At 34.6% G+C, this 16,386-nt stretch overlaps 1 protein-coding gene across 1 annotated transcript in view; it reads left to right on the forward strand.

The window, feature by feature from the left end:
- VPS13B (vacuolar protein sorting 13 homolog B) overlaps positions 1-16,386 on the forward strand; it is a 610,900-nt gene that overhangs the window by 67,099 nt on the left and 527,415 nt on the right. Inside the window, exon 17 of the mRNA XM_081111114.1 lies at positions 11,288-11,469. Coding sequence (XP_080967240.1) covers positions 11,288-11,469 — 182 coding nt within the window. The remainder of the gene's footprint in view (positions 1-11,287; positions 11,470-16,386) is intronic.

Consider the following 16,386-nt stretch of genomic DNA (forward strand, 5'->3'; position numbering starts at 1 on the left):
CTTTCTTCCCCTCCCAGCTGGGTTGGCTTAGCAACTCTGCCTAGTTGGGTTCCATGGACATGGACAACAGTGTGGTGATTGAGGGGTAAAGGTGGGGGAAAGTATTTTAGGCAGGGGAGGACATACATTTTTATTATAAAAATAAAAATTCTTAAAACATTCTGATACCCTCCAGATCTGCCCCCTTCTTGACTGTCTAGATTCATCTGATCTCTCCCACCTTTAAAAATTTTGTTTTATCCTTACCCGAAGATATGTCCTTTTATTGATGAGAGAGAGAGAGAGAGAGAGAGAGAGAGAGAGAGAGAGACAGACAGACAGACAGAGACAGACATCGATGTTAGAAACATTGATTGATTGGTTGCCTCTCATACCTCTCTGTGCCCCCACAGGGGGCTCAAACTTCCAACGTTTTGGTGTATGGGAAGACGCTCCAATCAACTGAGCCACCCAGCCACGGCTTCTCCAACCTTTTGGACCTTTTTCAGTTTGTCTTCTTTCAACCTAGTCTTTCACCATATTGTTTCACTAGTCTTAGCCTAAATAATGGTTATTTCCCCCTCAGATATTGGCCCAATTGACATTTTCTCTGGTTCGGTCACATTCTTCTAAGGGTGGAATATTGTTTCTGTTTTTCACTGTTCTTTTCAAAGAAGTGATTTTAATCTAGTTGGTGTGATTATTTAATAACTTTTCTAAATTGTTTTCAAAAATTTAAGTTCCATAAGGACCATCCCTTTTTTCTATGGAGGACATGTCAAAACCTTGAATCTATGGTAGGCCCAAGTGATTATTTATTGACATACAGCTGGTAATTTTTTCAGTGATTCCAGTGTTCTTTTGTTGTCTGATTGATTCAGATTGTAATCCTTTTTTGACAACCTAGTAGTTTATTTCCTTTTTATTTATGTAATACATGTAAAATGTGCTCTTGGCCAAAGCAAAAACCAATGACTTTAATGAATGACTGAAGTTGAACTAAAATTCTAGTGATTTTCCTAATCAGAATTTTCAAGGTTCTATTTGAATGTTACTAATTATATATATATATATATATATATATATATATATATATATATATATAACATAAATATACTTTATTTCTCTCTTTTTTTCCTGAATAGATAAAACACTTTTATTTAAGTACAGGAATTGAACAACTTTTTAGGAAATGATGAGATTAATGAAGGACAGCATTTGCTTCTTTGGTATTTTATTTGTTTGCTACCATCAATACATTATAAGACTTTGGACTTTTTATGTTATAATAATCAAGCAGTTAATTGAATTTTTGCTTTAAAAATAGACAAGTTTTACTTCCCATTTTATTTGTTCATCTGTTATCTAACATTTAAATTCAAATGATGATATTTTTATTTCAGAAAATTTGAAAAATGGCAAAATATATTTGTAATTAAACAGGATATAATTTATATTTTATAGCCATCGGCAAATGCTAAAAATCACTATAATTGAAAAGTATAATAGTTAATACTAGTGGGGATGTTGAGAAATTCTGATGAATGTGGGACTTGATTCAAACAGTAAAATACCAAGCAGGCATTAAAAAGACCGTTGTAGGAGTATATGTACTAATGTTGAAAGATCTTGATGAACTATAAGATATGCTGTTTAGTCACTAAATAGAGGCTGTAGTCATATACAAATATATACCCATTAAAATTATATGTGTATCTATGAATACATAAAATCAAGTAGGCAGAGGTCTGTGGGTATATATGCTAAACTCATAAAATGTGGTTGTCTCTGGGGAGTGGGGTGGGATCAGAAAGAGAAAAGAAGAGCTAATTTAACTAATTATTTTACTTAACATTTAATTAAAAACTTCTTTCTTTTCATTTAAGTATTGATGTGTAAGTTAAAGGGTCATTGTATACAGAACTAAATATAATTTTCTTAGCCTTTAAAACTGCTTTCATTTCTAAGTTGAGTTAGTGAAGTTTTGTACTCATTTTATTTTGGAAAAAGTGATCTAATCTTATTTTACTGTACAGGATATGAGTAATAACAAAAATACATTTTTGGAACCAATTTGTAGCTCAAACTTTGCATTTGGGGATTCTATATAAATCTTCAGATCCAGCTGTTGCTGAGGCTATTCTTTCAACTGCTGTGAGGTGTGTTGATTTTAAAAGAATGGATGGCTGTTCTTCAAGTTTATGTAGGGCAAAAATTTTATGGTATTCCTATGAACATGAATGGATTGTATAAGTTAATTCCTTTGCATTGAGTAATAAGAACCACTTCCACATTTTTATTTAAAAATTTGGAGGAATAATTTTCTTTGTAGAGATGCTATATTGGTCCAGAACTTTCACTAGCTCTGTATTATAATGTCAGCAGATGGTACAAGTAGAGTCTTTAAAGTATTTGTTAATTAGGGCATATTAATTTCCAGTCTTTGCTACTACACGATCAAGACCTACATGTTTCTATTTCCTTAAATTTATCCTGGAGTTTTTCCAAGTTTAGTTTTAATGAGTTGTTTATCCCACTAGTTACATTAGGATTTATTTTCCCCTAGAGAGTAATGTTTACACTGATAGTTTTTAAACCTATTCTGTAAAATGAACATATGTTCAGACTAGGACTTAGGGATATGTGAAATAGCCATTTGTTAAATAAATTATTTTCACCAACTTAACTGTTAAAATGTAAGTTTAGTGGTATTTCAAAAAAAAAATTAGGTAAACTCGGAAGTTGTTAGATACCTCTTGTATGAATTTTATTGAGTTGTTTTATTTTAAACAAAATTTAAATATATTTGTAGTGACATAAATCACAAGGAAAATTATACTTTTATTGTGCATTTTCATTGACATTTTAATGAGCCCCCCACCCCAAATAGCTTTAGAAAAGTTGTAAAAGCTATTGATTTGTTTAAAAACCTCTGATGTAAATATGGTATAATATTATGGGTTAATCAATTGGGTTTATGAAGTGGATACATGGGTGTTCATTTCCTATACTTGTTAGCCTGTTAGCAATATTTCAGAGTTGACAAAAACAAAAAAAAACCCCTCTTCATTGATATTATACAAACAGCAGGTACATTGTGTAAGTTACAATCTATTGCCAAATAATTTTAAAATAGTTTATTTTAGTTCAAATGCTACTGGAGTACTTAACAGACGTATAATAAAATGTACTTTTATTTGTAGTTGGTTACAGCTGGAAAGTAAAACAAACCACAAAAACATGTCCTATGTGTATGATATAACTTACTTGTTTATTATTGAATTCTGGCTCTTGTACAAAGTGAATTATTTCCTTTGATGTTGAATTAAATTGAATCTGAAGGAGGGAATGGCCCTCTACCCTTGGGCATTATTAAAAGGTAGAATAAATTAATCTTTTAAATTTGCATATGTTTAAGTTTTTATTTAAGTCTATGTTATCCATTTGGGAACTATTCTATGTGACGTATGATGACTTGAAAGTTAAAGTACCATGTACAGTAGCTGAATTTGTTATGAAATTGTAAAGACCCACTTATAAAAAGAATCCCAACTATAATTTTGCCTTATAAGTAAATATTGCTGTAGTTATAAGAACATAACTCTTGCTACACCATAGGACTTCTCAAATATCACAGTTTATCTGGCTGAAGATAGATAGCTAGATTAATTGTGCATTTTTATTTGTACTGTTTTCTTTACTTAGTATTACTACTAATAAATTTGAGAGCATATTAGAGAACCACCTCTCAGTATTTAAACCCTTAATTAAAGAAAAGAAAATGATTTAAAAAATGGCTGCAATGTTGGAAAAGCAGAAGAAACCAGTGATGACAATGAAATATAAATTTGTGAATTGGGTTCTGTTTATTTTTCCTACTGCCTCTTGATCTCTATTATTTTAACTGTTTGGTTTAAAGAATATTTTTTTCAGTGCATATTTATTTCTTGGTCTGTTCATTCCTGTCTGTTGGTTTTATGGAAAACTGTGACCAAGATTGTGGATTGAAGGGTAAATCTAGGTACAGCCACATATTTCAGTTAAATATTTGGAAGTTGTATGGACAAGGCCATAGTAATCTTACTGTGAAACTGTATACCTAACTTATAACATGCTAATTAAGAGAGATGTCTGATCCCAGGGTTTGTTTTTGTTGTTTTGAGTGAGAGAAGGTAATGGTTAGTTGCTTGGATAGGTGTTCCTAGGAACAGAGTTCTGAATACTTTAGGGGGATTTTTTTTTTATTGAGATAAAATCCAAATAACATGAAAGCCAACATATTGTTTTAAACTGTACAATTCATTGATTATTGGTATATTCTCATTGTTTTGCATTCATCATCATTATCATCATTTCCTAATTCCAGAACATTTTTAACACTCGAAAAAAGAAACCCGGTCTCCCCCAAGTCGTTTTGCTTCAGTGGATAGAGCATCAGCCTGCGGACTAAAGGGTCTCAGGTTTGATTCCGGTCAAGGGCACGTATCTCGGTTGTAGGCTCCTCCCCGGCCTGGGTCCAGGTCAGGGCTTGTGCAGGAGGCAACCAATCGGTATGTTTCTCTCACATCAGTGTTTCTGTCTATCTTTCCCTTTCTCTTCCAGTCTCCCTAAAAATCAGTGGAAAAAATGTCCTCCTCTGAGGAAAAACAAACAAACAAACCCTCTCTCTATCTAGGCTTCTGGACATTTTATATAATCAGAACCTTAAAATATGTGGCATTTTCTATCTGCCCTCTTTCATCTAGTATGTTTTCAAGGTTTATCCATGTTGTAGCATGTATCACTACTTTATTTTTTTAATGACTGAAAAATATTTCACATTTTGTTTATCCATTCATTAGTTGTCTTACATTTGGGTTTCCATATTTTGGTTAAGAATAATGTTGCTATGAACTTGTATGTATGAGTTTTTATATGAACACACTTTCAGTTCATATAACTGCCTGGTCATATAGTTAATCTATATTGACCTTTCTGATGAACTGCCAAGTTGTTTTTACATTGTGGCTGTACCATTATACAGTTCTACTTTCAGTGTGTGAGAGTTCCAGTTCCTCCTCATCGTTGCCAACATTTTGTTATTTTCTTTAAAAAAAATTTTTTTTTATTGATTTCAGAGAGGAAGGGAGAGGAGAGAGATAGAAACATCAGTGATGAGAGAGAATCATTGATTGGCTGTCTCCTGCACGCCCCACCCTGGGGATCACGCCTGCAACCTGGGCATGTGCTCTTGACCGGAATTGAACCCGGGACCCTTCAGTCCACAGGCTGACGCTCTATCCACTGAGCAAACCCAGCTAGGGCTATTTTCTTTTTTTATATCTGTCCTGTTTGGTGTAAAATGGCATCTCATTGTGGTTTTGATTTTTATTTCACTAATGATGTTGACTATGTTTTCATGTGCTTATTGGCTATTTCTGTATCTTCTTTGGACAAATGGCTATTCATGTCCTGTTTCATTTTTCATTAGGTTGTATGTCTTTGTGCCTTTGAGTTGTGGGAATTTTTTGCATATTCTGAACACTAGACCCCTATTAGATATATGATTTGCCAATATTTTCTCCCATGCTCTATGTTGTTCACTTTCTGAATAGTATCCTTTGATATACAAAATTTTAAAATTTTGAAGTAGTTCAGTTTATTTGTTTGTTTGCTTTGCTTTTGAAATCACATTTAATAAACTGTTCCTTAATCCAAGATCATGAAGATTTGCACCTGTGTTCTAAGAGTTTTATAGTTTTAGCTTTTGATCAGTTTTGTTTTAATTTTGGTATGGTGTGAGGTAGTGGTCTAACATCGTTCTTTTGTATCTGGATATCCAATTGTTGCAAACCATTTGTTTAAGACTATTCATTTCCCATCACTTGATCTCGAAATCAAGTGGCCATAGACATAAAGGTTTATTTTTTAGACTCTCAGTTCTAGTGCACTGATTTTTTTGTATGCTCATGTGACACTCTTTGATTACTGTACCTATGTAGTAAATTTTGAAATTAGTAAATATGAATCTTCCAACTTTTTTTTTTTTTTCGAGCTTGTTTTGGCTATTGGGGTCTCTCACAAGTCCATATGAATTTTAGGATTCGTTTACTCATTTATTCAAAATAGCTCAGATTTTGATAGGAATTGTATTGGATCTAGATATTGATTTGGCAAGTATTGCCATCTTAATATTAAAATTTCTAATCCGCCGAAACCAGTTTGGCTCAGTGGATAGAGCGTCGGCCTGCGGACTGAAGGGTCCCCAGTTCGATTCTGGTCAAGGGCATGTACCTGGGTTGCGGGCACTTCCCAGTGGGGGGTGTGCAGGAGGCAGCTGATGGATGTTTCTCTCTCATCGATGTTTCTAACTCTCCATCTCTCTCCCTTCCTCTCTGTAAAAAATCAATAATAAAATATATTTTAAAAAAATTTCTAATCCATAAACATGGGCTGTCTTACCATTATTTAGATTCCTTCTGTAATGTGTTTCAACAATGCTTTGTAGTTTTACAATTTAAAAGCCTTGCACTTCTTTGTTAAATTATCCCTAAGCATTTTTTTTCCATTTTGTTGATGTTATAAATACAATTTTCTTAATTTTCCTTTCAGATTATTTGTGAGTGTATATAGATAGAAAACTTATTTTTGTATAATTACCTTGCACCTTGCAATTTGGTTGGACTTAATTATTAGCTCCAATGGTGTGTGTTTCCTTTAGAATTTTCAGTGTATAAGGTTATGTTATCTGTGAGTAGTGATAGTTTTATTTTTTTCCTTTCTAGTTTGAATGTCTTTTATTTATTTTTTTGCCTAATTTCTTGACTAGAAACTCTCCTATAATGTTGAATGGAACGGAAAGAGCAGACATCCTTGTCTTCCTCCTGATCTTGGAGAGAAAGCTTTCAGTCTATAACGACTAAGGATGTTAGTTGTGTGTTTTTTGTGAATGTTCAATGTCATGTTGAAGAAGTTTCCTAAATGTTTAGTGTGTTGAGTGTTTTTGTTATGAAAGAGTATTGGATTATGGCAAATGCTTTTTCTCTGTCGATTGAGATGAACATGCTTTTCTCCCCCCTTTATTTTATAAATACGGTGTATTGCATTGATTTTTAAAAGTTGAACTACTCTTTTATTTCCAGGACAAATTCTAGCTGTTATGGTGGATAATGCTTTTAATATTCTTCTGAATTTGATTTGTTAGTATCAAATAGTATTTTTTATCTATGTTCCCAAAGGATATTGGTCTGTAGGTTTCTTATGTTGCCTTTTATTTTTAAATTTATCTCTGTTGTTGAAAGTATTACAGATATCCCCTTTTCTCCCCCCATAGACTCCCTCTACCCTGCACCTACCTACTCCGCAGGCCTTCACTGCACCATTGCCTGTGTCCATGGGTTATGGACATACGCATATAAGGTTTTTGGTTAATCTCCCTCCCCAGCCCTTCCTTCTGAGAAGGGATCAGTCTGTTGCATACTTGCATACTTTCATGTCTCTGGATCTATTTTGTTCGTTAGTTTATTTTGTTCATTAGATTCCACATATAAGTGAAATCATGTGATACTTGTCTTTCTCAGACTGGCTTATTTTGCTTAGTATGATACTCTTCGAGTCCCTCCATGCTGTCTCAAATGGTCAGAGTTCCTTCTTTTTTACTGCTGCATAGTTTTCCATTGTGTAAATGTACCACCTCTTTCTTTACCTACTCATCTACTGATAGGCACTTGGGCTGTTTTCAAGTCTTAGCCATTATAAATAACGCTGATATGAACATCAGGTTGCATATATTCTTTCTGATTGGTGCTTCTGGATTGTTAGGGTATTTTTCTAGCAATGGGATTACTGGGTCAAATGGCAGTTGCATTTTTTATTTTTTGAGGAAACTCCATACTGTCTTCCACAGTGGCTGCATCAGTCTGCATTCCCACTAGGGTTCCCTTTTCTCTACAACCTGACAAGCACTTGTCATTTGTTGATTTTTTGATGGTAGTAGCCATTCTGATAGGTGTGAGGTGATAGATACCTCATTCTCATTCTACTTTGCATCTCTCTGGTAGTGGCATTGAGCCTTTTTTCATAGGTCTCTTGGCCATCTGTAGGTCCTTTTTGGAGAAGTGTCAATTTAGGTCCATGCCCACTTTTTAATTGGGTTGTATAAAGAATTCTTATGTTGTCTTTGTCTGCCTTTGGTATCAGGATAATACTAGCTTTATGAAAAGAATTAGACGGGTTTTTCTTATATTTATAGCACAGGTTTAAAAAGGATTGGTATTTATTCTTCTTTAAATGTTTGTTAGAATTTACCAGTGAAGGCTTCTGGTCCTGGACTTTTCTTTCTTGGGAGATTTCCACTTCATTTTTGAAAGATAGCTTTGCCAGAATTGTTATTATTACAATAGTTTTTTATTTCAGCACTTTTAGTGTTTCATCCTATTGCTGTGTGGCCTCCATCATTTCTAATGGGGAATGCCTTCAAAACTCAACCAGACGTTTACAACTCTGCCTTCTTTTCTTGTTGGGTAAACCCTGGAAGTCAGCCAGGGTTGGGAGCTTAAGACCTTTTTGTAGTTTTCCCTCTGCAACTGCACAGTCCTGAACATGTGTATGGCCTTCTGTAGTCTTTGGAAGATGTTGTAGCTTTTCAATTTTTTTATTGCCCAATTTTTTTATTACTCAATTTTTTTTTTATTACTTTCCTCCCAAGATTTTGGTTAATTCATTTTGTTTGCCCTTTCTCTTACACATTGTCCCAGGCAGCGTGGACTAATGTAATTAGTCCTCTAAATGTTTTCTATAAATACTCCTGCGTAGTTGTTTGGAAGAGTTCTGAATTAAGAGAGATAAGGAATGTGGGCTATTCAGTGCCACTGCTGAGCTTCTGGGCAGAGGACGCAACATGGGAAAGTAAAAATACTACAAAGCTCACTGTTACTACTGAGATTACTAGTAGCTGGGCTTTTTAATTAATTTTTTTTTTTTTTATGTTTAAGAGTTTACTTTTTTTGCTGCAGGCTTTTGGTTAGTTTTCAGAATTCTGAAAAATATTAATTCTTGACAGCTTTTGACATCTTTTTTGCTGCTTTTATGGAGGGACAGATTTTTGGTATACCTTATTCTGCCTTTTTTGCTGATGTCATTTCTCTGTAGGATAGTTTTAAGTGAAGTTTTATTTCAATGAGGAAGTAAGAAATTATTTGATAATCCAATGTTAGGACAGGAAGAGGAGGTAGGTGGATACAATAATAATGCTAATTATCTTATCTTCACATTTTAAAGATGTTTTATGAAGTTAACTTCATTTTGACATAGTTTGTGATTTTCTTAGTTCCTTCTTGAAATATTGTAATTTCTTTAAAATGTTTGAAAAAAGAATAATATAGATTTTTCAAAAAATAATAGTCTAGATTTCTCAAGGGATCAAGTAAAGCAATATAGACATTAACATAGGGAAAACAAGGAAAAGAACACACTAAATGCATCCACTATTCTCTTCCAGGAATGGCTACTATAAATAATTCTATCCTGAACTTTTATTTTCAACATTCAAACCCATGCAGAAATGATTTTATGATGTGTGGGTAACCCACCACTTCCTGCCATTGTAAGGAACTGCCTTAAAAGGCAACTACAGAATGTCCCAAAAAATGTGTACACACTTCAACAGCTGAGAGCTCAATTTTGAAAATGAAATGTATTTTAATAAACACTGCCTTTATTATTCAAAGTATGTGCATATATTGTTTTGGGATACCCTATATATATATTTTACTCACCCATATTTCATGATAGCCTTTCATGTGAGTAGATTTAGTAACCTTTATTATTTTAATATCTGAGTAGTTTTACATGAAGTTAATGTGCCAGAATCTAACAGTAAGATTGTCTCAGGTGTAGGCTATTTTAAATAATGCTGCAAACACTATCATGGTCTAAGTATTCTTGCAGACTCATGAGAATTCCTTTCAGGTAGATTCCTAGGAGATATGTTACATGAGCCTGAGAGGTTTTTCTCATCTGAGAGGTTAAGAGTCTTATATTATTTTAATTTGAATTTCCCTTTTTCTGGCGAGGCTTAGAGTCTTTTTATGTTATGGGTCATTTCTGATTTAGCTAGAATTGGAATTCAGATTTTTTTATAATTTCATGTCCTATCTCCAGTACCTTAAATGAAAAACTTTGAAAGAAAGATTAAAGATTTACAAATATAAATAAACTAGAGGCTCAATGCACAAAATTCGTGCAAGGGTAGGCATTTATAGTCCCGGCTGCTGGAGCCCTTGCAGCTCTGGCTGCCTCATGGTCCCGGCTGCCTCTCAACCCGCAGCCCTGCTCCCCACCTGCACCCGCCTTGGCCTGGCGCTGCCTGCATCTGAACCCCCCCCCCCCGTTCCCTGGTTCTGTGGAGCCCCCTGATTGATCACCTTGCAGAGGGTGGCCTGGGCCTTCGTCTTTGGGACGATAGCGGAGCCCCCCTCCCTATCAATAGCCCCCTGGTCAGTGGCCTCGGCTTCCCCCTGTGGGGTGATCCATTGCGGAGGCCCTCCCCCCACCATCAATTGCCCCGCAGAGGGTGGCCTTGGCTTCCCTCTGCAGGGTGATCACTGAGCCCCCCAATTAATCGCCCTGCTGACTGGTGGCCTGGGCCTCTCTCTGCGGGACGATTGTGGGACGATGGCAGGCCCCCGACCAATTGCATCGCACCTGCCTTGGCTGGCCTGGCGCCAGTGCGTGTCATTCAGTAGTCATCTGGACAGTTATTCTGCTGTTTGGCCATTAGGTCGATTTGCATATTACGCTTTTATTATTATAGATTCCAGAAATTGAACTTTCCAGAGTCAAGTTTAAATGGAATCTCAGAATAGCTGTGTATTTGATACCATAATTTATCTCTTTGTGTCTTATTTTCCCCATCTTAAAAATTAAGATAATGATAAAACCCCTCTCAAAGAATATTAGGGAAGAATTTAATGAGATAGTTAATAGAGGACATTTAGAACATTATATATCTGCTAGTAAATTCTCTTTGAGTGTTAAATATTATTATTTCGCTGTTTTTTTCTGATGATTGACTTTTGCAAAATATAATTGCATGAGCAGAATTTATGTGTATGGATTACTTTATTTTGTATCTATATATTTTATTATGTAAGATCTGAAATAGTGAAACTTGTTTAAAGTTAGTAGAATTGTGTATCTATTTGCTAATTCTATTTTAAAAGTATTTCTAATGTATACCAATTCTTCCCTCGCAACTTAATTCATTTTGTGTGTTGTTGTTTGTAAATACTATTTACTATATTGTCATTATTTCTATTTTCTTATGCAGGACTAAAAGATCTCAGATTGCTATAACTGAAGGTATATTTGAACTTCCAAATCTTACAATTCAAGCTACAAGAGCACAGACACTTTTGCTGCAAGCAATATATCAAAGTTGGTCTCATATTGGAAGTGTCAGCTCTTCAGTAGTGAATGAAGCTTTGATGAATGAAGTTTTCCAAACTATAGGTAAGAGCACAGTCTTCTTGATAAGTATATGGAAAATTCTTACTAGTTGTGACTAATATTTTATCATTCAAATCTATATTTATAACTTGCTCAACTTAAATTGTGTAGTGTATTTAGCCATTTAGTTGTGTTCCCAGCCACCAATTTCTGGATATCTATATTATAAAAGGCCAGTGGCTGTAACGCCGTAACACTGTAACTACCAAACGACCAGTCCCCAGGAGGTGCATGGAGCACCTCTTGGTCCCTCCACCCAGCCCACGAGCTGCTTGCTGCTCACGTGGCGTGGCAGGACTCGAGGCTCATGCGGTATGGTGGCTGGCGGCGGCGAGCTACTCGCACACTGTGGGTCTGGGGTCCTGCTGGCGCGGTGGGTCTGGGTCCCACGCGATTTCGTACTCTGGGTCTCTAGTATTTTATAATTGCAAGAGATTATTTTTTACCTACTCCTTGTACAATTGATGCTTTGGCCTTACATAGGTGACTTTTGAGGGGATCAATGTGTATGTTTGAAATAATAAATAAATCAAGCACAAATACAATATGTTTGATTATGCTGGTAGAATGGATTAAAATACTAGTACTTGATCATAATACTTTAAGAGTTGGCAAGCAAATTATCTTTTTTGTGTGCAACATGATGTTTTGAAATGCATCATGGAATAGTTACTATAGTCAAACTAATAGCTATGTCTCCTCACATAGTTACAAATCTTTTCCTGTGGTGACAGTACCTGAAATGTACTCTTAGCAAAACCAGTATATAATACATTATTGCTGATTGTAGTCATCATGCTGTACATTAGATCTGTAGAACTCATTCATCTTATATAACTTTGTAACCTTTGACCAACATCTCTCATTTATTCCTACCACCTTGGCTCTGGTAACCATTGTTCCATGTATTTGACTTTTTTAGATTCCACATATACTAGTAAAAGAGATCACATAGCATTAGTCTTGGTAGTGAAAAGGTGGAAACGACACAAATGTCTATAACCGATGAATTTACAGTGGAATATTATTCAGACATAAAAAGGAATGAAGTACTGATACATTCTACAATCTGGAGAGCCTTGAAAACAGCATGCTAAGAAGTAGAAGCCAGATGTAAAAAGTCACATTTTATGATTTCATTTATATGAAATGCTTAGAGCAGGCAAATCTGCAGGGACATATAGTAGATTAATGGTCCAGAGTGTGAGGAGAAAGAGGAATGGAAGTGATTGCTAATGGATATGAGTTTCTTTGGTGGTAATGAAAATGTATTGAAATTAGATTGTGGTGGTGTTTTTATGATTGTGAATATGCGCAATTCCACTTAATTGTACGCTTTAAAAAGGACAGATTTTATGTTATATAAATTTTGTTTCATTCAAAAAAAGTTTTTGAATTGATGAATATTTAAGAAGACTAGATATGTGTTATAGTCTGAATGTTTGTTTCCACCATAATTCATCTTTTGAAAATTCTAAGGCCTAGTGTAATGGTATTAGAAAGTGGGGTCTTTGAGAGGTGATTCGATGATGGAGGGTGGAGTCCTCATGAATGAAATTAATGTTCTTCTATAAAGAAGCCAGAGAGAGCTTCCTTGCGCCTTATACCATGTAAAGACACTGAGAGAAGTCAGTAGTCTGCAACCTGGAAGAGGTTCTCACCAGAACCTGACCATGTTGGCACCCAGCCTCCATCCAGAAAAGTGAGAAATAAATTTCTGTTGTTTATAGGCTACCCCAGATTGTGATATTTTGTTATAGCAGTCCAAATGGACCAAGACATTGTGGTATTGCTTTTCATATGGCCATTATTTTATGTGGAGTTACTTTTTGGATAAAATCTTTTCTTTTAGATCTTTATCCTTATTGCTGATACTATTTAGCACTGTGAATTTATCTAATTTAATAAAATTGCTCGTCAAATTTCTGTTTCCTGTAATGTTCTCTCCAGGGTTTTTTTGGTTTATTGTCTTACAATAATAATATACCTTTTTTATTTAAAAATTTTTTTTGTGTCTGCAGGCCTAGCTCCACAATTTATATCAATAAGCAGGTGGTGATTTTAATTACTTTTATAATTTTCCTTTTTTTAAACCCAACTAAACCCCTATTTCCTTTTCTAAATTTATCAAGTGGACTGTGCTATAAAAAACATTTTATTTAAAATTTCTTATTCTGAAACTATTTGCCTTAACAGAATGCAGTCACAGGTATTAAAAACAATCAAAGAAGTAACTATAAAATATGTGATTCATAACCTGATGGTCTGTCACTGAGAAACCTAAAATGTGTAGAATTGATTTATTGCAGATTAGGGGAATTGAGGAAAGTGGAATGCTGTTAGGATGTTTTCACCTCTGCCGAGGAAGTTTATTTTTATCAAATAAAGCAGATGTAAAATTTATAATAGATAAATTCAAAGGATCAGCTAAAATAATTTTAATAAGCCATATTTCCAAATGCCCAGTTATCTTATGTTTTTCTTTTGCTAGCCAAAGTCTTATTTTGTTCATTTTATTCTTGATGTTGTGTTTGTAGTATTGTCTCCAAAATTTCTATCTTATAAAGATCCAGGAAATATATATTTAAGGTGTAAGGTTTAGCATTTTATTATCTTGCATCTATGGGCTATTAATAGACAACACTTAGCACTGTTAAACTTTGTTTAATATGTTTGGTTTAAGCATGTGATCCTTTGCTTTACATTATAGCTAGTTCTCATTTACTACATTAATTAAGTGATTATGTAGGCTGTGTACATTCTTGAGTCTTTCAGACTTACATTCTGATAACGTGTGGAAGAAGAACCATTGTTCTTCTGGTCTAAAGTTGACTATAAGCCAAGTACTAGTACTTCTCTTCAATGTTCCTGCCTCAACTTCTATAATAATTTGTGTCTCTAGCCTACCTTCCTACATCTTGCTCTCATTATTGATCATTACTTACCCACAACATCCAGTGTTTTTTCCTATTCTTCACTCTAGTGGCTTTTCTCTCTGTCCTTATTGAATATAATTCTATTTTGATAATACTGTCCTACATTATTCTTTGTCCTTTGATAACGAGTGCTTTACCACAAGTTAAAATCAGTATTTTCCTTTGGATTTAACACTATACTTGTCTTCTTGATCATCAAAAAATTTCATTTTTCCACATTCATGCCTTTGCCTACCCTCCCCCTCTCCGCCTTTTCCCTCTCAAACCAGAAATGTCTTACCTTGGTTTCTCTCCATCTTCTCGTTCTTTTTGTCCTCTCTGAAAACAGCTTTATTGAGCTATAATTCACATACCATACATTCACCCTTTCAGGTATACAGTATTAAGCGTATAGTGTATTCAGAGTTCTGTGTCCATCACCACAGTCTTATTTTAGAGTCTTGTCATTACCCTAAAACATCCCACATTCTTTAGCCATCACTCCTGAGCCATTCATGCTCCAGCCCTAGTCAACACTAATCTTTTTTTGTCACTATGGATTTGCTTATTCTGGACACTCAAATACAGTCTTTGTGACTAAATTCTTTCACTTAGTGTACTGTTTTAGAAGTTTGTCCATTGGAGCTTGTATCCATACTTCATTTCTCTTTGTGTCGAGTAATAGTCCATTGTGTGTATATACCACATTTTGTTCATCCACTCATCAGATGGTGGACATATGGATTATTTGTACTTTTGACAGTTATGAATATTGTTGCTAACAACATTCATCTATAAGTTTTTGTGTGGACATATACTCATGTTCGTATTTCTCATGGATGTATAGCTGGGTGTAGAATTGTGGGGCCATATGGTAACTCTGTATTTAACTTTTTTAAAAATTGCCAGACTGTTTATACCATTGTATATTCCCACCTGTGCTGTATGAGAGTTCCAGTTTTCCCACATCCTCACCATACTTTTATTACCTTTCTTTTGGTTGTAGCCATCTGGGTATGAAGGAAGTAGTGTCTCATTGTGGTTTGGATTTGTATTTCCCTCATGGCTAATGAGGTTGAGGATCTTTTCCTATGCTTACTGACTATATATTTTTGTGTGGAGAAATGTCTACTAAGGTCTTTGTTTACTTGGCCTATGTATCCTTTTGTTTTAAGTTGCACAATTGTTTATATTCGAATACAAGTCTCTTATCAGATATATGGTTTATAAACATTTTCTGCAGTCCTGTGGTTTGTCTTTTCACTTTCCTGATGATCACCTTCTGTCTAAATTTTCTCTCATTTGTACCCTCAAGTACGTCTTTACATTGGACTCTGTTATCATTTAGAATTGGTTTGTTTCTTTTTTGTTGTTGATCCTACTTCTTGGACTTTATCATTATATTCTTTCAAACTTTTTTTTTTTTTTTATCACAGAATCCTACCTATACTTATTACTCAGCTTGATTCCCATGGCCAACAGTTTTAGTGATGGTAACCGTCTAGATTGATTTCTTCTCTTTTTATCTTTGCTTTCTCCATGCCTATTCTTCAACATGTTCTGCTTGCAGTAAGAAATTTTTGTATGTGCTGCATCTACCACCACCAAAACAACACTATTATCTGAACTGAATTTTTAATAGTTTTTGGCATTTTCAGAAAAGTTCACTTATAATTGAATTTCTATTTCCCATTTTATTAATTGCAGACTGGGGTTTGAAATAAAGTTCGTTGGTTACTACTAAGAGCTTGAAAAGAATCAAGTAGGATCAAATAGAATGCATATAATGTAGTAAGAGAAACTTCTATTATGTTTATTATATTTATAAACAGGAAAGGTGTACTTTATTAGTACATGCAATTATTGCTCCAACTTTTTGTGTGTGTGTGTGTGTGTGTGAGAACAGGCTTTAAAATTTTTTGTGACGCCTTCTTAAAATTTGGGTTTTAGAAAGAGGATAGGAGTGAGAAATGCCTGAATAACAATAAGGAGAAAAACTCGTATC

This window comes from Myotis nattereri (assembly GCF_964212035.1).
Source record: "Myotis nattereri genome assembly, chromosome: 17".
Taxonomy (NCBI): Eukaryota; Metazoa; Chordata; class Mammalia; order Chiroptera; family Vespertilionidae; genus Myotis; species Myotis nattereri.